The sequence below is a fragment of the Lichenostomus cassidix genome, chromosome 26 (assembly GCF_008360975.1).
Source record: "Lichenostomus cassidix isolate B80296 chromosome 26, HeHo_3.0, whole genome shotgun sequence".
NCBI lineage: Eukaryota > Metazoa > Chordata > Aves > Passeriformes > Meliphagidae > Lichenostomus > Lichenostomus cassidix.
This window is the reverse complement of record NC_139506.1, coordinates 156652-183402: the sequence shown is the minus strand read 5'-3', so window position 1 is coordinate 183402 and position 26751 is coordinate 156652. Positions and strand designations below refer to the sequence as shown.

Genomic DNA, 26751 nt, shown 5'->3' with positions numbered 1-26751 from the left:
AGCACCAAGTAGTTCAGTTTCTATTTTCACAACCAACTGAGAGCAGGAGCTGAGCTGGGTTGGAACCAGCTGGTGGGAATCCTTCCCCAGGAAAGGGTTAATTTTCCATGTAACCTCAAGGGATAAGTCATTAAACTCAAGTGCTACAACTCCAGCTCTCCAGAACAGTCTGTTAGGTTCCAATTGGACCATTTAGGATAACCTGGATGGTGTCTTGGCTCTGTTGTGACTCCAGGAGGTAGCCAGTCACAGGAGCCAGCTCAGGGCAGGTGAGGAAGAGCCCAAAGGATTCCTGGAGATCTGGGTGTGGACAAATGTGGAAGAGCAGGATGTCAGTGATGAGACGTGCAGGCTATGGAGCCCGAGAAGAGCCCTTAGTCCCTTGGGCTAAGGAGGGCAATTTTTGGTGCTTCCACAGATCCAAAGATGAGGGCTGATGGCGGATCGCAGCAGGAGCAAATCAGGTGCTTGGCCTCCTCCTGTGCAGGTTCCTTGCTGAGAATTTAATCCATGTGCTGTCGCTGCTCCCAGAAAAGTGAGCCCGGCCCATCTCAGGAGCAGAGACAGGACTTGGCAAGGCTCCCAATGCCTGGGAAGCGATGAAGCTCAGTGATGAGCTGAGCTCTGATGGGTGAGGAAAGGCCATGTTCTCAGTGGCTCCGAGAGCCCTGGGCGTGCTCCACTCAGTCAAAGTTGTAGTAAAGGCAGAAGGCAAAGAACATGGCGAAGATCTGGAATGATGAAGGTGGGAGCGGGTCAGCCCCAGGGCAGGGCCCAGCTGGGCAGGGCCTGGCTGCAGTTGGAAGCAGAGAGAAGCTGGAGGATCCCCGGCCTGGGGCCATTGCTGTGCTCCTCGAGGGGCCTGGGCCACCTGTCCAGGGCAAGGAGGAGACCCAGGGAGAGCAAAAGAAACCACGCCCTCTCCATTCACCTGCCCCATCTGCAGCGGAGAGCTGGCTCTGTACCCTGAAACAGACCTGAGCCCCTTTGTGCTCTCCCTGCCCACTGAGCAACCCTCCTGCCACACAGAGGGAACTCTCTGCCTGCCCTGTCCCTGGCCCCCCTCAGTACCTCGATGCCCAGCACGGCCAAACTGCAGGTCCCAGGGAGAGAGATGTACCTCTGCAGAGTCCTGCCGAAGGTGGAGAAGCAGCCCTGAGGCAGGGAGAGGAGGGAGGGGCTCTCTCGTGTTCCCCACGGCCACAGGGAGCGCAGTGGGGGCCCCCTGTGGGGCAGAACGGGTTGAGGACTTTGGGAGTCACTGGGCTGTGGAACCACAGCCAGGCAGTGTCCCCAGCTCCTGTTCCTGATGTTCTGCTCCACAGGCCCTGGGAAGGGCTGAGGCTAGGACAGGGACATGGACACAGCAGGGCTGTGTTTTACCTGCTCGTGGATGTAGCCAGGTCTCCTGTCCTGGCACTGCTCCCAGCCCAGGAGCTCTCCTGCTTGCAGAAGCCCATCCCGGGCACAGCACGCCTGTGGCCATGGCATCCCTGGGTGCAGCTCCTGGAAGCGGGAGCCGTTCCCAAAGTCTTCAGGGCCTAAAACGCCACAACACGAGAACTGGAACAGAAGGGAAACACCTTCACTGTGGTGTCAAAATGGGGGGGGGGGGGGGGTAATCACTTGAGGAGGGAGGGAAGGAGGGAGGGAGGGGGAACAGCCAAGCTTATGGCTCCTGCTTTGGGGTGCATGAGCCCCTCACCCACCCTCGGGGTCACCCTCAGTAGATCCTGTGGGTGCCCCACAGGCCCCCAGGAACCTTCCAGCTGCTCACCGTGACCATGAGGGTGTTCCAGGCTGTAGAGAAGACCTCAGCACCCTCATCCCCACCATAGTTCCCCCGCAGCTCAGACAGGAAGCGCTCAGGCTGGACCTGTGGGATTGGTGCCAATGCTGGGACTGTTCCTCTCCCACTCTGCTCAACACCAGATCCTTTTGAGGGAAGGTGGGCACCCACCCATGGAACCCCCCCACCCGCTTTGGGGTTTGTGTTGCAGTGCTGGTGATGGAGATGAGGGGAAGGGTGTCCCTACATCAGCCCCAGTCCCCTGGTGGACTCTGAGCCATGGCCATGGTGTGACAGAAGGAGGCTGGTGACACTGGGGATGGTACAAGTACCTGTTTCCAGTGCACCAGGAAGAGAACGGCCCCAATGAGCTGCGTGAGGAAGACAAGGCTGACAAGGATGAAGAACTGGAAGGCACCAGGTGAAGCAGTCAGAGACCAGCCTGATCCCACAAGCAGTTTGTTCACATTATCCCTGCCCTCCTCTGCACCAGCCCTGCCTGTGCCCTGTGTCCCCAAGACCAGGGACATGTGTACAGCTCCTGGGCACAAATGCTACATCTCCAACCACTGTGGCTGCAAGGCAGGGGTTAAAAACAAGCATCATCTGCAAGGAGCTGGGGATGCTGAAAAAATGGGAGTGCTGGTGCTCAGATAGGGCCTTCTGCCCCTCACCAGCAGTGGGAATATCTTGGAAATGCCATGTAGGATAAGCCAGTGGCTTCAGAGGGAAGTGACCCCACCTGATGGCTTTATAAATCCTCTGGGTTCTAAACTGAGACTCACAAGGTGGGGAATGGATGGTAGGATGTGTTGAGGATGAGGAACACCAGCTCCCGGCTCCTCCAGGAACACCTCCATCCCCCACCACCCTCCAGCCTGTGACTCCTGCCCCCAGTACCCCCTGCCCACATCCTGCAGCCCCTTCCCGCCCATGTCCCCTCCCTCACCAGCAGCAGCAGTGGGCGGCTCCGGCGCAGGGCCCCGAAGCAGCCCAGGAAGCCCAGCAGGGACAGGGCGATGCCCACAGCCAGCAGCAGCCACGCGCCCACACTCAGCACAGCCCTGGCAGCCACGATGTCCTGGAAACCAGACGGGTCCACAGCCACCCAGACTCCCACACCTGCCAGGCATGTCCCCCCAGCCTGCGGGGGGAGGTCAGGGCATGACCGTGGGGTCAGGGGATGCTCCCTGGGATGGCTGTCACCCACCCTGAGTCAGATGGAAATGTCACCCCATGGGATGGGGAAGGCTTCAACCCTTGGTCCCTGCACTGGCATGGGTGTCATCCACCCTGAGCCAGCTGGAGATGTCATTCCCCAGGGATGGGTTCCCTCCACCCCTGCACCCCATGGGGCCCAGGTAGACTCACAAACACCAGCACGTTGAAGATGAACATCAGGTACTTCATGCAGCTCAAGACACCCATGGGGATACCAGGAGGGTCACAGCAGTGTTTGTCCCTGTGGAGGGGAGAGCAGAGCCCTGGCCACAGCCAGCCCTGACTTGTCCTGGACCCCGTGGCTCCAGCAGAAGGTGGGGGGATGCAGCCTCCCAGAATTCCCAGATAATTTCCTATCCCCACCATCTCCCATGACACCCCAAAAAAGCCCAAACCTGTGTCCTCTCCAAATCCATGTCCCCTCCCCACTGCATGTCCCCTTCAAACCCCATGTCCCCAATCCTGTGTCCCCTCCAAACCCTGTGTCCCCACCAAATCCCGTGTCCCCTACAAATCCCATGTTCCCTCTAAATCCTGTGTCCCCTTCAGCCCCCACACCACTCACCCTGTGGGGATAGCGCATGACCCAGGTACCTCCAACCTTCCCTGGTACTGCAAGCACGTATATAACATCAGGAAGATTGGAAAATCCCTCCCCCTTTCCCAGTCCAGCAGCCCCCGAGAAACCCCTTCCAGCAGTGAGGCCATGAATGATTGATGTGGAACAGGATCCATCATTGTGTCAGCGGCGGGTGGGAGTCTCCAGCTCTTGTCAGCCAAAGAAATTAAACCTGTGGGCAGGGAAAGATGAGCTGCCCCACCAGGCCAGGGTGACCTCGGCCATCAGTTATTTCCATGGCCATTTGGGGAAGCCCTTGATGGCCACACATGAGACCCAAAGGCGGATAGGTGGTGCTGCTGGGTCTGGAGGCTGTGCGGACACAGGCACAACCCATATGGATGACAGGGTCGGTCCCCTCTTGTTGCCAACTTTAGGAGCTCTCTAAACACAGAGTCATGTTAGAAAAGAGACATTACTTATTCTGCACTGGGTGCAAAGAGAAGGCTTCCGCAAATCAAGCACACCAAGAGATAAAAAGTTAATATTTTATACAGTAAAATTTACATGAACCCACCTATCTAAAGCATATTCTTCGCCTGCCTAATGTATATTTATTTTGGTGATGTGACTTTACGCAATGCTTGAAACACAAAGTTCTTTTCTTCATTAAAGCCTCTTCTGTTTGAAGAAGTTGAATTACGATGGTTATGTTTGCAAAAGGTGAGAAAATTCATCCTCAGGGCAGATAATGCAGCTCGAAGACATCAACTTGAAGACAGCATCAGTGCCACCGCAGCCCCCAGGGCGCCTCGGGGCTCTGTCCCGTCATTGCCCTCCGCAGGACCCTGGAGATGCCAGCAGGGGGCAGCAGAGCGCGCAGCAACAACACCGTGCGGCGCGGCCAGAGCGCCTTCCGCCTGCACCGCAGCCGGGCGGCTCGACCAATGGCAGCGGGCGGCGGGCGGCGGGGCGGGAGAGAAAAGAGACAGACAGCTGCCTTGGTCAGTCATAGACGTCATTCCCGGGAAGGGGCTCTGCGGAGGCGCGGCCTCGAGGCCGGAAGTGGCGCTCTGCTTTCCCGTTCCTTTAGCGTTGCTTCCGGTGCCGCCGCCGCCGCCCGCGGGATGTAGCGGCCGGTGAGGGACTGGCGGGGGGTCCGGGGGCTGCCCGGGACGGGCAAGGTCGCTGTTTCCAGCTCAGCGGGGAGGACTCTGCCGCCGATCCCGCCAGTCCCTGTCACTCTGTGCTTCTTCCCCCCCCAGCGCGGCGGCAGAAGGACGAGGAGGGACCTTAACCGGCTGCTTCGGACCCGCACGGACCCGCCGCCCCCATGGCGTCCCGCAAGGCCCCCGCCGGAGCGGGCAGTGGACTGGCGGCCGCCAGCCGGGACCGGGAGCGGGAACGGGCGCACCTCGAGCTTGCCGAGCTGGGACCGCTACTGGAGGAGAAGGGGGACCAAGGACCCGTCGGCGCGGCCAGCGTGAGCCTCTCGGAGAGTCCCGGGCAGAAGGGGATCCAGAGCCCGGCTCAGTCTCCTCGCTCCGTCCCCGCGGGTTGTCCAGGGAATCTGCCTGTATCCCATTAGCAGCTGGAAGAATGCGGCTCCGGGTCGTTCCTCAGGCTGCTCCGAGCCGGCCCAAACTCTGCTCCTGCCGAGCAGGCGTGGAGCTGGATAGCTTCTCGCATGGATATCACCGGTATCGCCGTGTCTGTGCCAGGTGTTCCCAGGGTGTTCCCAGTGCCCTAGCATTTCCACAGGGCTGGGAATCACCTTCCCGAACCCTCTCCCGGCTGAGGAGAGCGGGCACTCTGCCGGGACCCAGAGCCTTCCCAGCTCGGAGCCGCCTGTGCTCGGGTGGGCTGGGCTGGAGGCTCGGGTTTCCCGCCTCGGCCGAGCGGCTGTGCCAGCCCTGGTCGCAGAGATGAAAATCCCTGGCGCTAATCCCGCTTTTCTACAGGATAAATCTGGGATTAGCCCGCCCGCGATGGGTCAGGCAGCAGCGTGTTGCATAAGCGAGGGTGACGGGCAGGTCCTGCCTGTCCCCTCGGAGGTATGAAGCTACAAGTGATCTCAGATGATCAGGAATTATTCTTCTCCCGGGGACTGGAATGATTCCTTCCCGGCCCTTCTCCCTGCAGGCCGAGGATCCGCCGTGCCCGGTGGCCCGCGAGGAGGAAGAGGAAGTGGTGCGGGTGCTGACCCTGCCCCTGCAGGCTCACCATGCCATGGAGAAGATGGAAGAATTCGTGTACAAGGTATCAGAGCCCACGGTGGTCCCCTGGTCCTGATTTGGAGCAGATTCCCGAATCCCAGGGCTTGGGGTGACGGAATGTGTCGCAGTGTGCAGATAAAGCTCCACGTGGCCGCAGCTGGCTCCGGCTCTGCTGGGCTGCTCCCAGCAGCATCCCCCGGGAACAGTGTGGGAAGGGGATGGCCGGGATGGGGATTGGCCTGGCGTGGTGGGTGTGGACCTGGGAGCAATCCTGGTTTTCCTGCGGGCCTGGGAGGGGGCCAGGAGCACTGAGTGACAGACAAGGTGTCACCCGGTGCCTGCAGTCACTGTGGCTCCTGTGCTTCTTCCCTAACCAAATGGGAATTCCCACTGCAGGTGGGTATGGAAGGGTTAAAGCTGAGGGTATGAATCGCCCCTGACTCCCTTGGGGTTCTGGAATCACTCCTTGTGGGGGACTGGGAATCACTCCCTGGGGGGACCTGGAATCACTCCCTGAGAGGACATTGAATCATTTCTGGGGGAAGGGCTGGGAATCACTCCCTGGGAGGACCTGGAATAATTCCTGGGGGAAGGGCTGGGCATTACTCCCTGGGAGGACCTGGAATCACTCCCCAGGGGGCTGTGGGGAGCAAAGTGCAGGATGTGAGTGGCCTACAGGGTCCCACAGGGCATCTAATGTCAGAGAAGCCAAACTTTGTCTCCCTGAGGAGCATCCCAACGCTGGGCTATTTCCCATGGATTTGGGGTCCTGGGCTGCCCTGATCCCCATGGTGTGTTGCAGGTGTGGGAAGGGCGCTGGCGCGTGATCCCATATGACGTCCTGCCCGACTGGCTCAAGGACAACGATTACCTCCTGCATGGACACCGGCCCCCCATGCCCTCCTTCCGTGCCTGCTTCCGGAGCATCTTCCGGATACACACTGAGACGGGCAACATCTGGACACACCTGCTGGGTGACTGGGGGGAAGGAGGAGCCCTGTGGCTAGAGAGGCTCAGATGCTGCATTAGGATCAGGACAGGCTCGGTGCTCCCCATGCCCATGGCTCCCTGTGCAGATGCAGGAGGATCAGACATGGAGTGCCTGGAGTCCCGTGGGAGAGAGGGACCAGGGCTGGGCTTTGCCACTGCAGGAGTGGGATGGGGAAATGTGTCCTGGGGAGAACAGGGAATCTTCAGAGGAATGTCCTCTGAAGTGAGTTCAGAGGAGGCCACAGAGGTGCTCTGATGGCTGGAGCCCTTCTGCTCTGGAGCTAGACTGGGAATGCTGGGAATACTTAGCCTGGAGAAGGGAAGGATCCAGAGAGACCTTAGAGCCCTTCCAGCGCCTAAAGGGGCTCCAAGAGAGCTGGAGAGGGACTTTGAACAAGGGACTGGAGTGACAGGACAAGGGAGAATGGCTTCCCACTGCCAGAGGGCAGGGTTAGATGGGATGTTGGGAAGGAATTCTTCCCTGTGAGGTTGGGGAGGCCCAGACACAGGTTGCCTAGAGAAGCTGTGGCTGCCCCTGGATCCCTGGAAGTGTCCAAGGCCAGGTTGGATGAGGCTTGGAGCAACCTGAGATAGTGGAAGGTGCCCCTGCTCATGGCAGGGGGTGGAATGAGATCATCTTAAAGGTCCTTTCCCACTCAAACCAGTCTGTGATTCCATAATCCTGTGAAACAACAGGGATGTTCAGCAGCTCTTTGCCCTGTGCCTGCCCCTGCCCTCAGCCCTGCTCATTTGCACTAACAAAGGCGTCAGCCAAGGACCCACTGTGGGTCACTGAGCATGTCCGGGATACATCCAGGACCTCCCAGAGCATGGCCAGGGATGTTCTCATCCTGGGTCTGCTGAACTCCCCCACTGTCCCCCTGACTTGTCGCTCCATATGTTCCTGCAGGGTTTGTTCTGTTCCTCTGCCTGGGGATCCTGACCATGCTGCGTCCCAACATGTACTTCATGGCTCCTCTCCAAGAGAAGGTGGTGTTCGGGATGTTCTTCCTGGGAGCAGTGCTGTGCCTCAGCTTCTCCTGGCTTTTCCACACTGTCTACTGTCACTCGGAGAAGGTCTCGCGGACTTTTTCGAAGTGAGTCAGCATGAGTGTGGTTCTGTGGTCTCCTGGGAGGTTTTGGGTTGTTGCAGCAGTTCCTCTGGGAAAGCATTGCATTCCCAAATGTTTTATCCTTGGGGGAAGGGAGTGTCCACCCAATCCAGCATGGAACTGAGGGAGAACCACAATGGGGCTCTGGAGGGCTCTGCCTGAGCACCTTAAATCTGCCAGGTCAGGGGCCTCAGGTGGATGATAAAGATTCTGGCACCCTGTAGCTCCCAAGGGAACAGGCTCAGTGCCCCTCGTAGCAGTGAACTGGGGGGTCTCGCTGTCACTGGGCAGAGTGGGCAAACTGGCCAGTTTGGCAGGTCCCAGTTTAATGGATGCTTTTAAAACTTCTGGTTTGGATCCAGTTTGGACTGAAACCAAATGGAAAGAAGGAACACAAACAGAATTCCCAGCAGAATGGGAAGGCTGGCCAGTGGCTGGTGCCTCTTCCTGGGCTGCTCTGAGAGTCAAGCTCGTGTCAGCCTTCACAGTGAGGTCCTCAAGTGATAATCTGCTCCCACATGGCTCTTAAAGGTGTTTTTTTGGGTGCTGCTTGCTGGAAATCCTGCCCATCCCCTTTGCACAACCCACAGAGATCCCATGTGATTTTGTCTCCAGAACAAACCCAGCAGAAAAGCCCTTGTGTTCCTGGGAAGGCAGTGGGGGCAGTGCAGGTGCTGTGTTTCAGTGGTGAGATGGTTCCTGGATCAGTCAATCCACAGTGCTTTGAGTGGAGGATCACAGATCCATGTGCAGAAACTTGTTCCTGGTAGTCTGAGCTCCAGCCCCCTCCTGCTCATCTCCAGCGTTCTCACCGTGCCCAGGCCCTTCCTCCTGTCCCACCTGGCCCTGATGGGACCCCAGTACATCCCTCCTGCCCAGTGACTCCACTCAGTTGCAGGCTGGAGAGTTCCCACACTTGGAGGGGGTGGATTTTGGGGCTCACCCGTGGCTCTCTGTCATTGCACCCTGGCTGCAGGTTGGATTATTCAGGAATTGCACTGCTGATCATGGGGAGCTTCGTCCCATGGCTCTACTATTCGTTCTACTGCTCTCCACAGCCAAGACTCATCTACCTCTCCATCGTCTGTGTCTTGGGCATCTCTGCCATCATCGTGGCACAGTGGGACCGATTTGCCACCCCCAAGCACAGGCAGACCAGAGCAGGTAGGATCTCCCTCCTCCCCCAAGTCCTGGGAGGCACTTTGGGCAGATCCCACTTGGGAAAAGCTCTGGACACCTGCAGGATTCATTCCCCCTGAGCAGCACAGCACTGCAGGGAGCAGCCTTCTGCCTTTTCTTCTTGTGCTGGAGATTCATCTCCTGAGCAGACCTGAGGTTTGAAATTTAAAAATAGCCCTGGGCAGGCTGGGGCTGTGCCTTCTCTGCCTTCTCCAGGAAGCAGTTTGGCAGCAGGAACCTGCAGCTGAGGCAGAGGAGGAAGACATCCCTGAGCTCTTCCCTGCCAGAGACACATTGGCTGGTCCCTGCCTACCTGGGGGTAGGGTGGTGGGCTACCTCCAGCCCCACACCCTGATTTACCCACAGGCAGGTCCCATCAGCCTTGCTGTGCACCAGGAGACACCTCCGTCCCCAGCTCCCGGGGGTCCTGGAGCAAATGTTTCTTGGAGCACTCTCCTGGCTACATGAGTGAGGAGAGACCATGTTGAGCCAGAAGCCACCTGAGAGCACTCAGATGAGGGCAAGAGACAGGCAGGACTCATGTCCCCGTGGCTCTTCCCCACTGCATCCTGTGCCCCCAGCACAGGCAGGATCCAGCCGGGTACCACCCACAGCCGTTCTGAGCCAGTGTCACCACGGGGCCACTTGTTTTCTGCCAACTCAGGAGAGGCCAGAGCTGAACATTTCAGCTGCTGCTGAGCTCCTTCCTCAGGAGCTCCGAGAAATGACTTTCCTGGAAGGGGTGCCTGTGTTCCTCATGCAATCCAAGGGGCTGGCACCTTCCAAAATGTCTATTCTGATAGAGTGGGAGCTGCTGCAGCCTTGCATTAAGACACTGGGTGGATTCTGCCCAATGAACACAGGGGCAGTTTGCCTGGGACGTGGACCTGTGGATCCCTCATTTTGTGAAGGATAAATGCCACGAGGATTAGCGAAGTTTAAGGAGTGTTTGGACAATGCTCTCAAGCACAGGGCGGGATTGTTTGGGGGTCTCCTGTGCAGGGCCAGGAGTTGGACACAATGATCCCTTATGGGTCCTTTCCAGCTCAGGGTATTCTATGAACCCATTGGGGAAAAGCTGCTTCCCTAGCACAGGATGAGGGATTAAGAGGAGTTGGTGGGAGGAGCAACTTCCCTCCACACCAAACTCTTTTCCCTGACCTCCTCTCTGGGCTGCAGGCGTGTTCCTGGGACTAGGGCTGAGCGGAGTCGTGCCCACCATGCATTTCACCATCGCCGAGGGCTTTGTGAAGGCCACCACGGTGGGGCAGATGGGCTGGTTCTTCCTCATGGCTGTGATGTACATCACGGGCGCTGGGCTCTACGCTGCCCGCATCCCTGAGCGCTTTTTCCCGGGCAAGTTTGACATCTGGGTGAGTGTGGGGGTGAATGGGATGTCTGGGGGCAGCTGTGGGGTTGGGGGAGGGGGCATTGATGGGCTTGGATGCTGGGGGTGTCCTGCTATGCCCCAGCACATGCTGGCAGGCAAACCTTGAATGGGTGCCGTCCGTGGGCAGGGCAGGGCAAAGCACAGGGTGGGAATCACTGCTGGGAGTTACGGAGTTATGGCAGAGGGCAGTCCTGGAGCAGCAAGGAAGGAGGAAGAGGTGTTGACAGTGGTGCTGTCGCCTTTGGTCTGGTCTAAAGGCTTTTTCACTTCCCTGCAGTTCCAGTCTCATCAGATCTTCCATGTGCTGGTGGTGGCTGCGGCTTTTGTCCACTTCTACGGGGTGTCCAACCTGCAGGAATTCCGCTATGGCCTGGAAGGGGGGTGCACAGATGACTCCCTCCTCTGAGAGCGCCTGGTTTTAGTACAAGCTTCCTAAGTGCTTTTTAAACTTTCGTCTTTGCTAAAATCAAAGGAAGACTCAAAACCGTGTGGGGTTGTTGGTTTGTTTTTTTAAGGAAACAAAAAAATAAGAAACTGATAAATCCTTTAGCAAAGTTGTTGACCAAATCCTCACCCCCTTTGCCACGCATTGCACTGGGGCTGCAGGGGGGCTCCTGCCTCCTCCAGAGTGTTTTACCCACACCGGGATCACCCACTGCTCCAACAGCACGAGGAGAGTTCCCTGCTCCTGCACAGCCGAGCACATCCCACTCCTTATGAACCAGGAGTTCTGCATATTCCCTGCAGCACCACCTGGCTGGGGCCGCCCCAGGCACAGGCACACACTCGTGTAATTTGAAGTTTTAATTGTCCTTTTTGTTTTGTTTTCCTTGACAAAGTAATGTAAACATAAATGAAAGAATATTTAATATTTAATACTAAGCTTTAAGACGACACTGCCGCTGTAGTGTCCTCAGCTCCTTTACTGTTGGGGGGGAGGGAGGAAGGACAGTATTGTAGGGAATGTAGAGCTGCTGTAGCTGATTGAAATAAAAAGGTCAATAGTTCAGTGTCACTGATGCGTCTGTGTCTGGTTTTGGGATGGGATAGAGAGGGATCTGGGCACCCCCAGAGGAGCATGGCAGGAGTGCCCTTGGTCAGTGGGGTTCCTCCAGCTGCAGTGGACTCTGGACTGGGCTGGAATAAAACAGGAAATTGGGGTGTTGTGATGACAGGGCAGGAAACCCAACTCTAGCTGGTGACAGCTCCAGGGCTGTGACTTCCCTCAAGGCTCAGCTGGCCAAGAGAGGTGTCACAGCCCAGCTGCAGTGGGAGCAGTGCAGGACCATGCCCCACTCAGAGCCTTCTCCAGGTTCACAGAGGACAGTGACTGTCAGGGAGTTTGGGGGAGCAGAGGCCAGCACAGTAAAGCCCAGCTCAGGCAGCTGAAGGCTATTGCCTGACCTAGGACTGAGGGAGAAGTGTGGGCAAAGCCACCACAACCCCTCTGCCACCTGTCCCTGCCATCCCCCACAGGTGAGGGCATCCCTTTGCTGAGCTGTTTGGATGTGGCCAAGCTTTGCAAATCCCCCAAGCTGGGGCTGCCAGGAGCCCCCATGGTGAGCAGCAGCAGGTCCTGCATACCCTGTCCCACCTGGGCAGAACCCAACCGATCCTGTATCCCACATCTCACCCAGGCTGAGCCCACTTCTACACACAGCACTGCTGGGAGAGGTCACCCCGTGCTCCAGGAGGTGACGCGGATGAGTGTCCCTCTCTCCCAGCAAAGCTCCATGGTGCACAGCCAGGCCTGGGAGTAACACCCTGGAACTGCACACGGATCTGAACACCACCCAAGTGCTCCTCCCCTGGAGGTTGAGAAAACATCAGGGATGAACACCCACGTTTGGACAGGCAATCCACAAATTAATTCTCTCTCACTGCATAGACACTAACCTGGGAACAGAAAAGACACCAGCTGAGTGACACAAATCAAGAAAATTATCTTCAAAATCTGCCCAAGAAACCAGGGAAGCGGAAAAGTAAGATAAGCCTTCACACACACACGACAGACATACAAAAGGCGCTTTTGTGCATGATGGTTTGATTACAAACCAGTGGTAACTGTAACGAATTAGACGAGACACAAGCCGTGCTAGTCCTGGGATGGTTCTGGCAGGCAGCGGGGTGGAAATGGGAAAATGTCCCTTTTAAGGACACAGATGATCAGGCTCTCACACATGCGTCCACACCTTGTATAACCCTAATCCATCCACTTGTCAACATTATTCCCAGCATTTCTGTTCCTTCCATCCTCTGCTTCCACTACACGGCTCTGATTTGGTTTTCTCCTCCCTGGTCAGAGGAAAAGCCAGGAGTTGCTCAGATAACACTATTGGAGTCTTTCTGGATACTGTATCAGGAACTACCAGCAAGCAATAGAATCGATGAGTTAATTAACAAGTTAAACAGAAAACCTCACTGGATGTGATTTTGTAACTGCTGGCAAGAAGGAAGGGGCGTCCATGGCTGGAGTTTAAGTACAAAACCGCAGAGCAGATGTGGTAACTCTGCTCAGGCCAGGATCCCAGATGAAAAGCAGGGGGCTGTGCTGGCAGCAGGTGCAATGCTTCCCCCTCCAGCCCCATAACCTAAATCCAACAGGGAAGAGGCCACATTCCAGCTGCATTCACTGCAGGTGCCACATCCCAGAGGAGACTTCAACACTTTCACTCCAGTCTGTGTCCAAAGGATGACAAGACTCCATTTGGTCCTTGTCTCAAACCTCCTTGTATTCTACCACACGTGTAACTTTACAGCAATGGAATCTACCAGGAATAAATAGATTTTCTTTTCTAAAAGTTCTCCTGAGCAGTTTGACATTGAGAAATGCTGCAGGTCTTGCTGGCGTGTGTAAGGGGCAACCACTGGTGTAAGGACAAACCCCCTCCACATCCTCCAGGCAGGACAGCTCAGGAACAGGGAAGGAGGAGGAGGAGGAAAAGGAGGAGGAGGACGCTGGGGATGATCACTGGTACTGTCGGTAGTCGCTGAACGGGGGTGGCTGGAGCTGGGATGGATCCTCTGACAGCTGGGGGCCTGGAGCAGGGACAGGAGAAAAGGCAAATAGAGGCAAATAAAGGCAAATAAATGTACGAAAAGGCAGTACATTCTTCCTATTAACAGAATTCGCAGGGGGTTTATTTAAGCAAATCCCTCTTAAAATTAATCATAAATTCTGGAATGGTTTGGGTACCATAAAAAGTTTCAAAAGTTGCATAGAATCCCAGATTGGTTTGGGTTGGAAGAGACCCTATAGTTCTTCCAGTACAACCCCCTGCCATGGGCAGGAACACCTTCTGCTATCCCAGGTTGCTCCAAGCACCATCCAACCTGGCCTTGGACACTTCTAGGGATGGGACAGCCACAGCTTCCCTGGGCAGCCTTGTGCCTGGGCCTCCCCACCCTCACAGGGAAGAACTCCTTCCTGATATCCCATCTGACCCTGCCTCTAGCAGTGGAAAGCCATTCATCCTCATCCTGTGACTGCTAGCCCTTGTCCAAAGCCCCTCTTTCAGCTCTCTTTTAAGAAAATTACCCTGTGCTGCTCCAAAGACAAACCACTTTGCCCCAAGTTTCATAGAATCATGGACTTGTGGAATGATTTGGGTTGGAAGGGACCTTAAAGCTCTATCTTGTTCTACCCCTTGCCATGGGCAGGGACACCTTGTACTAGACAAGGTTTTCTAACAGGGAAATGAACCAGAGCAGGGAGAGGGAAACTGTTCCAGACCTAAAGGAGCTGAAAATTTCCACATTAGTGCCCTTGAAGTGACCTTGGCCCCTCTGGAAAGGTTTAACTACAGTGACTTGTCAACAATAAAGCAACCAGTGAAATGGAACAAGTGTGGAGTCAGCTTCCTGATCCACTGCCTGCCGCTGGAGGGAGCAACACAGCTGTGGTGGGACGAACCAGAGAGAGTTAATTGTCATGGACAGATGATACACTTTCTCCAAGGCAGATTAATTTTCAAGCATCTTTGAAGAATAGAAATTGTCATAGTTTAGGTTGGATGAAGAATATTGGTGAACAAACCCAGGAGAGGATTCACTTGGGAATTAGTGACCTGCTACTCATCCAACACTAGAGGTTTGTTTGTGTTCTTCCCAAAATAAGATGGAGCATTTCTCCTATGAGGAAAGGCTGGGAGAGCTGGCTATGTTAAGCCTGGAGAAGAGAAGGCTCCAGGGAGATCTTAGAGCCCCTTTCCAGAGCCTAAAGGGGCTCCAAGAGAGCTGGAGAGGGACTTGGGACAAAAGCTGGGAGTGAGAGGACAAGAGAGAACAGCTTCCCACTGCCAGAGGGCAGGGTTTGATGGGATATTGGGAAGGAATTGTTCCCTGTGGGGGTGGGGAGGCCCTGGCACAGATTGCCCAGAGAAGCTGTGGCTGCCCCATGCCTGGAAGTGTCCAAGGCCAAGTGGGACAGGGCATGGAACAATGTGGAATTAGTGGAAGGTGTCCCTGCCTATGACAGGAGGTGGAATTAGACAGGCTCTGAGGTCCCTCCCACCCCAAACCAGTCTGGGATTCTGTGAGAAACGTATTTAGGATTTTCCACAGGAAGCATTCACAGAACAGTTTCTGACTCAGTGACAGTTCTGCTTGCATGTTACTTGGGAAAGAAAAATGGGATGTAGATATTGAAGCAGTTTAGAAGAAAAACACCACCACCACCCTTCTTGGAAATCTGTATATCTGTATCTGCCTGGTCTTTATCATGTCATTTGCCCCGGAGTTCCCCACACAGCCTGCCAGAACCACCCCTTTCCTCCACAACTTGCTGCCTGCAATTGCCTCAAACCTTTGTGTCCCACTCCTGAGTAAAACCCTGCTGCCACCATGTGTCAGGTGTGTGGCAGATGCCAGGGACAACAATGGCATGGCTGAGAGATCCCTGCTCTCAGCCATGCCACCTCCAGTCTCCCAACAAGAAGGAGTTGGTGAAAATCTCGTGTCATTAGCACCTGCAGCTCCTCCTTGGCTTTCCACAGCCTCAGGAGCTGGCAGAACAGTGCAGATTCACTCTAGGGTAAGGCAGATGACTGCCAGGGGTACATTAGCAAAGCAAATCCTTGTGACACATCCTCTGTTGGCTCCTTACCATTTGGGAACTGTGTGGAGGCAAATCTTGTCAGCAGAATTCCAGCTCCTTCGATCAGGGCCAGGAGAATTCCTCCCATCGCAGCAGATCCAACCATGGCAACTGGGCCATCTGGAAATGAAAAGCACAAACCAACACTTCTAATTTCTTTGTCGCATGTTAGAATCCATTGAAACCCAGGATGATTTGGGCTGGAAGGAACCTTAAAGCTCATTTTGTTCCACACCCTGCCATGGGCAGAGACATCTTCCACTATCCCAGGTTGCTCCAAGCCCGATCGAACCTGGCCTTGGAAACTTCCAGGGACAGAGCAGCCACAGCTTCCCGGGGCAACCTGTGCCAGGGTCTCATCCCCCTTTGTGCAGTCTTAATCTATCCTAAAGCAGACTCAGAGCAGTAATTTTGCATCCATTAAGCTGCATTAAAGGATAATTACTGGGCAACTCCCCTCCCACCCCGCTTCACGGAACACTTGGAACATTTGGGAACCTCATTATTACTTTACTAAGCACAGGAGAAAAGTTTCAGGTTATTTTTCAGTGTCTGAGACAACAAATTGCAGTTTGGGTGTCACACACTGTTGCTTTTCTATAACAATGAGAACTGTACATTTAGAGAACAGCAGGTTTTCAATTCATATCCCCAGTTTCTTACTTCTTGCAGCTAAAATGGCTCCAGTCAGGGCTCCGCTTGTGATGGAATTCCATGGATCTTCCTTCCCTCTCATCCTGACCATACTGCAGTCAATCATGGAGAAGAGACCTCCCCAGACAGCAAAGCTACCTGTTCCAAATCAAACCAAAGCTACTTTGGAGCAGAGAAGCCAGTTGTGCTGCACAAGAGGTGCTGTGTTAGTGTTACAGTGCTCCCTTTCAGACACGAAGGAAATTCAAACTCAGAAAGAACCAAATACAGGTTAAAATCAACAAAGGAAAATTTCCAATTTCATGTCATTACACCCTGCCCCCCATTTTATATGTCATCTCACTAATATATAATTAACTACAGAAACTTCATCAAACTGCGATTATAACTTTCATCCTAACAATGCCAGATTAACTGAGGGAACTTCCAGATTTATCCCTTTTCCTCACAGACAAAGCAGAGCCATGTCACACCTCACACCTCATCTCAACCCTGCTCCTGGGGCCTCAGGAGCTCAGCATCCTACAGCACATGCAGGGATACCCCCAAGTTCTATTTCTGATCCAAGCTGGATCGCTTCATGTAATGAGTTAGTTTTATCCTAACCCCCCGCACACCATGAAGAGGCTCCAGGGAGCTCTGCTGTTTAAGATATGACCAGTTATTACCCCTAGCTTATCACTCCAGGAACACAGACTGTTTCCAAACTCATTTTGGATGTATCAGAACCGTATTTATCCATTGTTTGGGCCAACAAACCTGGTTAGACAGCTCAGGTGTCAGTGCACCTGCATCATGTTACATTACCAAACTGTTATCTACCAGCAGTCAATTCCATGCAACAAACCCCAAAAATCCATTACCTCCCAGTTGTGGAGCTCTGGTTTTAATGGCTGTCAAACTCCCCCGCAGACGGTGGTTTACACCCTAAAATAGTGAGAATTTAGTTAAAATAAAACAGCAAAATCTTACAGCCAAACTGAGTCTATATTGAAAAAACGTGCCACAATCCCAACACATTTCTGAGCCCCCTCAGCAGCTGTGAGGAGCTGACACAAAGTGTGTTTTACACCTATTTCACTATTTATCACTCCCTTACAATATTCCTGTTAGGTACAGACAGGAATTGCAGTCACCAGGCAGGAAACAATTTAGGTTCACAGCCTGAGTGGCTGAGGAAGGAGGCATTAGAGTAACATTTTAGCAGGATAAGCAGTGACTTTTCACATGTATCATTTTTCTTCCTATCTGATGGGCAATCCCACTAGTTGTCCTACGTTTAGTCATTCCTGCAGGTGGAATGACTATGGAATGACCATGTCTCTGTAGCCAAGAGAAGCAATGTCATGCTGAGTCTTCCAGAGTCCAATACCCACCGTGTCACCCAGGACCCCACAGAACTACAATTACACGTTTTCCCACACTTTAACACAGTTTAAAGAACATCCACCAAGTTTTATTTTTGTTAAAATCACTCAGAAGTGAGGACAGATTTATTTAGCAAGTCTTAAGCAAAATTAAGAATCTAATTAAGCACACAGTCCTTTTCAAATGAAGCGTCTGCAGGACATGACTGGTTTAGAAACAGTTATTTACTAAACCCACCTCAAACCAACAACTTAGTAACAGCAAAAACACCTTTTCTATGAAGTCAAAGAAATTGTAAAACAAATGTTCAAGTAGAAATTGGATCTTAACTTAACAAATGTCTCTGCAATGGGCTTATAGCCAAAATTTTGCAGCAGATATCCCGAAAGTGAAGACTTGCATCAGCAAAACTTCTCTTCCATGTTTACTCACTTCTGCATTGAAACCAAACCTGAGCATTAAAAAATCCAGTTAATAAAAAGGGCAATAATTAAGAGATTAATTAAAGAAAATTATACCCTTTAATATAAATCTGAAGGAGAAAATGATTCTTCCTTTGAGTCGTTCCACATTTAAAAGATACAGAGAGGCCAGGAGAGGAAGGAGAGCCCAGGCTTCATGTCCCTCCATGCAAACAGAACCACAGGCCAGCCAACATAGATGTTACCTTCTGCACTTCCCCATCCCGATGGAAACATTCCTCAGTGAGGGAGGAACGAGCTACCAGTGCCTCATTGTGGCCACCAGAACAAACATGGGGAAGCAGCAATTTTATCCCAAAAGATGAAGGACCCCCTCAGATCCTGAGCCAGGACAGATTCTCATGGTCTGGATTAACTATGTACAGGTACTTAATCAGCCCTGCTCCCCACACAGGGATTTATTCTCCTTCCCCTTCACTGCCAGATGCCCCGGGGAAGGACAGTGAAGGCAAGACTGCAGTCAATGCACCTTCAGAGGATTTTACTCACCACTGGAGAATTTCGAAAGCCTTTGATAGCCTGGAAAATGCCCCCTCCTATGGCCCCCATGGTGAAGGCTCCTCCACAGTCATCCACTATCCTCCAGGGACTGGAAAGAAAAATAGAGATAAAAAATTAAATTCCATGATGTTAAACCATGTAAGTGACTGGGATGGATTCAGCATTTTGGCACTGGTATAACTGGGGTGAAGATTGAGCCTGGTGGCTGTACTGTCTCACATCTACCTCACTGAGCAGGCAGCAACAAAAAAAACAGGAATATTATGGCAAAACAAACTCAACCTTTGCGAGAGCCTCCTGACCCCCTTCCCTGGAGTGAGAAGTACCAAATATACAGAAATGCCTGAACTCCTCACACAAGGGAGAGAGACATACTTCCATCATGGAAAACTCCTGCAGAATTCCAGCTCTGCCCTACTTACATCGTGTAAATAGCTTTAAATTCTCTGATCTCATTCTTCTCTTGACCTACAGAGGATTGAGGTGGCAAATTCCATGAGACTCGGTTCCCAGTTGGCACAAAACACGTTTTCTTGAATCACTCACACTTTTCATTAGTTCTGCTTATTTAAGTGAGTCTTCAAAGTCATCTTTGCTGAGCTGGAAAGGATTTTCGTGATGCATCCCTGATCTTTGAAGTCCATTCAAACAAAACACAGATTCCCTCAGAGGTGTAGCAGCCACAATTCCTGCTCCTATACCACAGAACAGCCAGGAAAACATTGCACAGAAGCACCTTCCTGCAGCACAGGCTGTCAGCACCTGCCAGGAGAGCCTTAATTTGGGGTTCAGAACCTCTGCGAAGAACTGGAGCCTTGCAACCCTAAACCAAATTCCTAAATTAGGTGAGCTTTAAGATGGCATTAACTTCTGTTGTCACTGTGGTTAATTTCAGAGCATAAAATAACAAAATTGTTTGGTTTCTCTCATCTTGTATCACGATCATCCAGCAACATACTCTGGTGATATAACTCCTACACAGCCAATAATCAGAAAATGCAGAAAAATCAGCCTACAACAGCATGCAGGTCACAAATCATGGCAGGTTCAGTGTTTATGTTAGGCAGCAGCATCAATGAGCATTTCCAATTTCACTTGAAATGTTATGTTTCTGTTCCTGAGGATCCCCTACAGCTTCCAGCTCCTGCACATGAGGATACATCACCAGTGACCAGCCACTTCCCCACCTCGCAGACCTCCTCTAGTGAGGGGTGACACTCACTGTGCTGAAGGCTTTGCTACAAGCTGTTTTCTTCCTGAAAAATGTATTTCTTGTTTGCAGTCCCTCCTCCTTGCATGTTCTCCCAGGCTCCTCATGTTCATTACCTACTTCCAAACCTCTTCCCCGCAGCCAGCCCTGCCCCCTCCCCAAGGAAACTCCTGTGTGCACGGGTCACACTCAGTGATTGCTTTTGTACCTTGGATCACTGGGTTGTTCCCAGGGCACCAGGACCCCACTCAAATGTCACTATCGAGTGTCCCCAGTGACAGCCACATGCACATCCCAAACCCACATGGCCTCAGGAAGCAGGGGGTTTATTTTATCCTTCATCACCTCCTGTTTGTCTGCCCTGTCTGCACATGATCTCATCTCATTACAACCCCCCCAGCCCTGACTGCATTCAATAATTCAACAGTTTATTTTCCTTCTGCTCTTTCCTGCATCGGGAAGAGGTTCCAGGCACACTCTTGTCAGAGACACCAAGATGAAAAGTGTCTTGGATTGATGATATGATAATCCTTTATCCCCTATCGTTGGCTTATATGCCCAAGAAAGAAAAATGTGTGGTCCTGTCTCTTTAACTGCACCCAGCCGCAGAGAGAAACGCGGGTTGTTTTGAAAACATTTTCTCCAAGCCTTGCTCCGGGGGAGGATTCGTCGCCCGGCAGAGACTGCGTGCTGGACGGGGGTCGGAGTGAGCTCTGTTCCCGTTTTTTCCATTCTTCTTTTTTTTCCTCGTTTGGACCCCTTCTCTTCGATCTGCTTTGCCACCCGGAGACCCAGGAGGGCCAGAGGACAGCAGAGCTCTCCAGGGAGCTCCACCCGGCCCCGGGTGGGGGGCGAGGAGGAGAGGGACTGCGTCTGAGAAAAGGACTTTTTAATCAGGTTGAATAACTGCCTTTCACCTTGTTTTTTCCCCTTCCCCTGTGCCTTGTAGGGCACTCTGCGTGGTTTTGTTAAATAAATAGTTTTTTCTTCACTTCCATCTAAGAGGTTCTGTTGTGGGTGGGGGAGGGGGTGTTGGGGCCCTTCGCTCTCGGAGGAGAGAGAGTCTTATCATTAACCCGGGACAAAAAGCAACTCAAGTGTTTCTTCTCAGGGATTTTTTGTTGTTTTGTTCTCATGTCTCCTGTGCAGATTTTGATCTCCTCTGTTATGAATAAAACATCTCATCCCAACTCTCTCCCTTCGTTAACTCTCTAACAGTGACCTCATTAAAAGGCTTTTTGGCAATCTAAATGGATTATGTAAAGTGGGCTTCCCTTACCCACAAAGTCAAGGAATTCCATTTTACAAATCATGGATGCTTTTTCCTGAAGCCTCATTAATGAGACCCCAATCATGGAATGCTTCCCTCTTTAACCTCATTAGCTGTTACCTTCAGAGCTCCTAATTTTCCTTCTAAACTACTCTCCAAGCTTTCCGAGCAGCTTTTAAATGAGAGAACCTCTTTGATCCCAGCACAGCCATCCCATGTGTCAGCTCCTCTGAACTCCCTCAGAGCTGAGACAAAATACCCCCAACCCTGGTACTGCTAGATCTCATAAAGAATTGGAGAAGGAAAGAGATGACTCCATTATTAATTTGGCACTTATCTACAAGCATAATATTATTGTTAATTTTTTCCTTGACTCTGAGGGGTGCCCTGGCTGTAGGGAAATGACATGTGGATAAGGTCGGGTTCCTGCTCCTAACAGCACCAGAGATTGCTCAGAGATGAGGAGAGCAGAGGGCAGGACTTCACTTTTCCCAGGGCTCCAGGGCAGCCACACACCAGCTCTGGCTGCCTGGGAGAGGGGTGAGTCCTCCCTCCAAGCCCCACAGCATCCTACAGCTCTCCTGAAAGCTGGAAAACCACTGGAATCAGAGGCCACCACACTTTAAATAAACAAAGGGGCCCTTTCTCAGTGCCTATGGCTCATAGGGAACCAGCCTGACCCCAGGACAGCTTCTCCCAGGGGCTGGATAACAGGGTGACCAGCAGCAAAGCTGTCAGAAAAATGGGGGACACCAACAGCCCCACACAGCTTGGCAGCAAAATGTACGTATTGCACAGCATTAAGGACAAAGACTCAAGCTACGCCAGGGGAGGGTCAGGTTGGATATCAGGAGGAATTTCTCCACCGAAAGGACTGTCAGGCATTGGAAGAGGCTGCCCAGGGAGGTGGTGGAATCCCCATCCCTGGAGGTGTTCAAGGAATGACTGAACATGGCACTCAGTACTCTTGTCTGCTTGACAAGGTGGGGATCAGTCACAGGTTGGACTTGATAGTCTGAGGACTTTTCCAACCTCAGTGATTTTGGGATTACCTGGAGCCCACAGCCACTATTAATAAATACAATTTACTTTGCTCATGTCCCAGACTTCATACTGTATAAAGGCAGGGGTGACATTTATGGAGAAACTTAATACATGTCAGCAGAGCAATCTGAAAAGTTTGGAAAAAGGCTCATGAACAGTTGCAGGTTTCTGTCTGCAAAGGTGAGCAGAATCTCAGGATGGTTTGGGTGGGAAGGGACCTCAAAGTCCATCTCGTTCCACCCCCTGCCATGGGCAAGGACACCTTCCACTATCCCAGGCTGCTCCAAGCCCTGTCCAACCTGGCCTTGAACACTGCCCCATGCCTGGAACTGTTCAAGCCCAGGTATGGGACAACCACAGCTTCTCTGAACAACCTATGCCAGGGCCTCCCCACCCTCACAGGGAAGAATTTCCTCCCAATATCCCACCTAGCCCTGCCCTCTGGCAGTGGGAAGCCATTCCCCCTTGTCCTGTCACTCCAGGCCCTTGTCCCAAATCCCTCTCCATGCTGAGAGAACTCTCCCCAGAATTCAGTAACCCTCCATCTGAGCTTGCATTTAATCCATTTATTACTACAAATACAACCTTTGATTTGCAACCAGTGTGGCTGTGGAGATCTACAAAGCCAGAGCTGAACCATGACAGGGTTCTGACACTACCAGCTTGGCATGGAGGTGAGGCCAGGGGGGGCAGGCTGCACTTATGGAAATAGGGAGGGAGAGGAGCAGGGGCAATGGGGGGGTGAGGGGAGCCTGGGGGTCCCAAGGATGAGGGAGGACTTGGTGGCTGAAGGGAGGCTGAGAGTGAATTAAGGGTGAGAGAAAGCTGAGTGGGGCGTGGGGAAGGCTGAGAGAGAGCGGGTTTGTGTATGAGAGGGAGGACTGAGGACAGGGAGGCTGAGACAATGACTGAGTGTGAAGGGGGGACTGAGGACTGGAGGGACTGTAGATCAGGGGGAGACATGAGGTAAGCTGAGAATGACGGGGGATTGAAGATGGAGGGTCTGAGGATGACGAAAGGACTGACGATGAAGACGAGGGCTGAGAGTGGGGGGGGGGGGGGATCTGTGGATAAGCGGAAACTGAGAATTTGAGGAGCTGAGGATGAGGGAGGATTGAGGATAGAGAGGCCGAGGGGGACTGAGGATGAGAAGGCACTGAGGATAAGGGAAGGCTGAAAGAGAAGCTGAGGATGAGGGACCGAGGTGGAGCTGCGAGTAAGGGAGTGCTGAAGGACCGAAGCGCTGCCCGACGTGGGACCATCACTGCAGGGCTCGCAGCCCACGGAGGTGCACGAGCTACGCAGGCCGCAGGGCTCCGCCGGCTCCTCCCCGCTCCGGAAGGCCGCGCGGGGCTCGGCAGCGGCGGGGTTTGGCTGCCCAGGCCCCGAGCGGACCCCGCGGCGGCCGGCCGCCCGCGGCGCGGCCTCCACCGCCTCCCTCAGGGGCCCCACCAAGGTCACCCCCGCCCCCCCTCGACGAGGAGCGGCCCCGGGACGCGCCCGCACCGCTCCCCCGCCCCTTCCCGGCGCTCACGGATCCCGATCCCGATCCCGATCCCGATCCCGATCCCGATCCCGATCCCGATCCCGATCCCGATCCCGATCCCGATCCCCTCACCAGGGCTCGCGCGCGTACTCCTCCATCTTGCCCGGCCCCACCACCTCCCCGCGCGCGATTGGTTGCGGCGGCCCAGAGCCGGCCAATAGCAGCGGAGGGCGGGACGAGGCACTAGTCAGGGGGGTATCTACGTGTGCGTCATGCCCCGGCCCCGCCCCCGGCACTGATTGACAGGCACGGTTATGGCGGAGGTATCGCCGGGTCGTGAGGGGAGAAATCCCAGAGTGCGAGATCCCTTGGGTGAGACGGATCTTCAATCCCATCCACTGCCACGCCCCGCCATGGGCAGGGACACCTTCCACTAATCCCACGTTGCTCCAAGTCCCGTCCAACTTGGCGTTGTAAGCTTCCAGGCATGGGGAAGCTCCAGCTTCTCTGGGCACCCTGTGCCAGGGCCTCCCCACCCTCACAGCGAAGAATTCCTTCCTGATATCCCATCTAACCCTTTGTCAGTGGGAAGCCGTTTTTCCTGTCACTCCAGGCCCTTGTCCAAAGTCCCTCTCCAGCTTTTTAGGAACAGTACCTGTGCAAGCTGCTCCAAGGACAAACCACTCTGCTCCAAGTTTCATGGAGTGGTTTGGGTACTAAGGGACTTTAAAGCTCATCCAGTTCCACCCCCTGCCATGGACAGGGACATCTTCCACTACCCGAGGCTGCTCCAAGCACTGTCCAGCCTGGCCTGGAATGTCAAGGTCGAAGCCCAGATGATTCCTGATGCTGCTGCACGAGCTGGACTGACCTCACATATCCGAGGGGATGCTCCTGTGGTTCCACACATAGCTGGGAACTGGTATTTGATGTCTCTATCACCAGGTCAATTCCCTGGGCAGGCAGAGCTGGAATCCAGAGAACAGTGTCTGTGCTAGCAGGAGACTCTCAGGCAGCTTGCAGAGCAATCGGCACAAGATGAGGCTATTCCCTCTTGTCCTATCACTTTTTCCCTAGATGCAGAGCCTTACCCCCACCCGGTTCCATCTTCCTGTCAGGGGGTTGCAGAGAGTGAGAAGGTCCCTCCTGAGCCTCCTTTTCTTCCTTGGAGCCTTGCCCCACCCAGTGGTTTGCAGCCCCTCTAGGTTGTAAATTGCTTATTCTTTTCTACTCCTAATTTAACATCACATGATCTGCTGTCCTGTAAAGGCAGCAAATCATCCGGTAGCAATAATTGACTGTAAGTTGTTCTCCAAGGACTTAATTGTTTTAATAATTCATGGGCTGAAGCACCATGAAGGAGATGGAATGCTCCATGTGCTGTGTTAGATTCTGGGGCTTTAAAATACTCCTGGGGTTTCACGAACAGGTGTATTTGGCCTGATTTCAGGTGGGGGGTTGGGGATCATGGAATTTTGGAGATTCCTGGGAGGTGGTATTGTGGCATCTGCTTTGGCCAAGAAGGGGAGATGGGAAAAGTGGGAAATCTCAGCCTCTCCCAGCCACTAGAGCAGTTCTCCCCACTCCAGTGTCTTCTAGTACTGCTGTGATTTCATCCACCTGTGCATGGCAGTGGTTGGGCCACATCTCGAATCCTGAGGTCAGTTCTGGGCTCCTCAATTCAGCAAGGACATTGAGGGGCTGGAGCATGTCCAGAGAAGGGATGTCGGGGGTTGAGTACATTTAGAATTTCTCCCCATTACTGTTACTAAGCAACAAATAGTTGGGTGTTTTAAAGCCATCAAGTCTTTTGTAAAAGACAAAAGCTGGGCTTGGGCAGGGCAGGTGAAGGGAAGAGCCGGCCCTTGGAACGCGGGCTTGTGGTTCGGACGCGGAGAGGAGAGGGGGCTCTTTGCTTTTCGGCTGCCACCGGGGGAAATTCAGCTGTGACCTGTTTTTCTCTTCTCCTGGCCGGGTGAGCTTTTGATTCAGCCTTTTTTCCCACTGGGAGGGGCGCGCTTCCCCGGGCTGCGTTTCCTCGCAGCTGCTGCCGGGGAGCCCGGCTGCCTCTGCTGCCTGCCCCCGCCCTCTGCCGCACGAGACCGCGGCGTCTGCTGTGACTGCAGAAATCCTTGCTGCCTCGCTGGCTGGCCGAGAGAGAGAGGGCCAGCTCCTACCCCCTGCTGCCCTGCTTTCTCGCTGCTCCGAGCTTTCTCGGCCTGCTCGCCATTGCTAGCTGCCGGGGGCTGACCTGACCCTGCGCCACAGCGCCACCTGCAGCCGCTCGGGAGTCATCGCACCTGCCCTGCCCGGCCGGGAGCTCAACAGCGCCCCTGCTGCTTGCAACCGTGATTACACCACACGGGAAAAGGCTCAGCAGCTCACAAGTCATCTGCTATTGGTTTCTGGTTCTAGTTGTGGTTGCTATTATTGTTATTGCTTGTTTATAGATACTAGTAAAGAACTGATATTCCTTTTTACCCATACCTTTGCCTGAAAGCCCTTGATTTACAAAATTAAATAATTCGGAGGGGGGGGAAAAAAAATCACATTCTCTGTCCTAAGGGAGGGTTCAACCTCTCTTGGCAGACACCTGTCTTTCAAACCAAGACAAGGGAACATAGCCGAGGAAGGGTCTGGAGCATCAGGAGCAGCTGAGGGAGCTGGGGGGGCTCAGCCTGGAGAAAAGGAGGCTCAAGGGGGACCTTCTGGCTCTCCACCGCTCCCTGACAGGAGTGGGAAGCCACATGGAGTTTGGGCTCTGCTCCCAGGGAGCAAGGGACAGAACAAGAGGATATGGCCTCAAGCTGTGCCAGGGGAGGGTCAAGTTGGATATTGGGGAAAATTTCTTCATTAAAAGGGTGGTCACAGCTGCCCAGGGCAGTGGTGTAATCATCTTTCCCGGAGAGATTTAAAAAACATGTGAATGGAGCACCTGGGGACATGGCTTAGTGGTGGCCTTGACAGTGCTTGGGGAACTTAGAGGACTATTCCAGACTCAGTAATTCCATGATTCTATGACTGCTCCCATACTGTTCTGACCCTTCTCAGGGTGGCAATTCTTTTCTGTAGCCCTTGTTGCTTCCCCCAGTGAGTGGTAGGTTAATTAAATCAGGCTGAACGGTCATTCTGATCCCACCTTTCACAAGCTGTGGGAGCACTGGTGAAACATGGTAAGTCCCTGA

At 53.5% G+C, this 26751-nt stretch overlaps 3 protein-coding genes across 3 annotated transcripts; 1 reads left to right on the top strand and 2 right to left on the bottom strand.

Annotated features, from left to right (window-relative positions):
- Positions 1 to 683: 683 nt before the first annotated feature.
- On the bottom strand, positions 684 to 3217 carry LOC146426829 (tetraspanin-18-like). Its single transcript, XM_085082754.1, has 7 exons — positions 3161 to 3217; positions 2739 to 2933; positions 2122 to 2196; positions 1778 to 1876; positions 1384 to 1563; positions 1072 to 1155; positions 684 to 731 (listed from the first exon to the last, which is right to left on the bottom strand). The coding sequence occupies exons 1-7, from the start codon at positions 3215 to 3217 to the stop codon at positions 684 to 686; spliced, it is 738 nt and encodes a 245-aa protein (XP_084938880.1).
- A 1337-nt stretch (positions 3218 to 4554) lies between these two features.
- On the top strand, positions 4555 to 11471 carry ADIPOR1 (adiponectin receptor 1). The gene is made up of 8 exons (XM_085083060.1): positions 4555 to 4708; positions 4835 to 5052; positions 5712 to 5828; positions 6588 to 6759; positions 7686 to 7872; positions 8864 to 9051; positions 10246 to 10439; positions 10734 to 11471. Exons 2-8 carry the CDS (start codon positions 4903 to 4905, stop codon positions 10860 to 10862), a joined length of 1137 nt encoding a protein of 378 aa, XP_084939186.1. The 5' UTR covers positions 4555 to 4708; positions 4835 to 4902; the 3' UTR covers positions 10863 to 11471.
- Positions 11472 to 12375: 904 nt separating this feature from the next.
- TIMM17A (translocase of inner mitochondrial membrane 17A) lies at positions 12376 to 23839 on the bottom strand. The gene is made up of 6 exons (XM_085083061.1): positions 23699 to 23839; positions 18545 to 18644; positions 17069 to 17132; positions 16215 to 16343; positions 15561 to 15671; positions 12376 to 13495 (listed from the first exon to the last, which is right to left on the bottom strand). Exons 1-6 carry the CDS (start codon positions 23722 to 23724, stop codon positions 13425 to 13427), a joined length of 501 nt encoding a protein of 166 aa, XP_084939187.1. The 5' UTR covers positions 23725 to 23839; the 3' UTR covers positions 12376 to 13424.
- Between the last annotated feature and the right edge of the window lie 2912 nt (positions 23840 to 26751).

What these genes read in the sequence shown, in the direction of transcription:
- LOC146426829 (XM_085082754.1), bottom strand. Translation starts at nt 3,217, where the DNA reads ATGGGTGTCTTGAGCTGCATGAAGTACCTGATGTTCATCTTCAACGTG. An exon ending in GGAACACCCTCATGGTCACG is followed by an intron (nt 1,564 to 1,777) that starts GTGAGCAGCTGG and finishes CTTCTGTTCCAG; the next exon opens with TTCTCGTGTTGTGGCGTTTT. An exon ending in CTGGCTACATCCACGAGCAG is followed by an intron (nt 1,156 to 1,383) that starts GTAAAACACAGC and finishes TCCCTGCCTCAG; the next exon opens with GGCTGCTTCTCCACCTTCGG.
- ADIPOR1 (XM_085083060.1), top strand. Translation starts at nt 4,903, where the DNA reads ATGGCGTCCCGCAAGGCCCCCGCCGGAGCGGGCAGTGGACTGGCGGCC. An exon ending in CATCTGGACACACCTGCTGG is followed by an intron (nt 6,760 to 7,685) that starts GTGACTGGGGGG and finishes ATGTTCCTGCAG; the next exon opens with GGTTTGTTCTGTTCCTCTGC. An exon ending in CGGGCAAGTTTGACATCTGG is followed by an intron (nt 10,440 to 10,733) that starts GTGAGTGTGGGG and finishes ACTTCCCTGCAG; the next exon opens with TTCCAGTCTCATCAGATCTT.
- TIMM17A (XM_085083061.1), bottom strand. Translation starts at nt 23,724, where the DNA reads ATGGAGGAGTACGCGCGCGAGCCCTG. An exon ending in CAGAGCTCCACAACTGGGAG is followed by an intron (nt 16,344 to 17,068) that starts GTAATGGATTTT and finishes GATTTGGAACAG; the next exon opens with GTAGCTTTGCTGTCTGGGGA. An exon ending in CTCCACACAGTTCCCAAATG is followed by an intron (nt 13,496 to 15,560) that starts GTAAGGAGCCAA and finishes TCCCTGCTCCAG; the next exon opens with GCCCCCAGCTGTCAGAGGAT.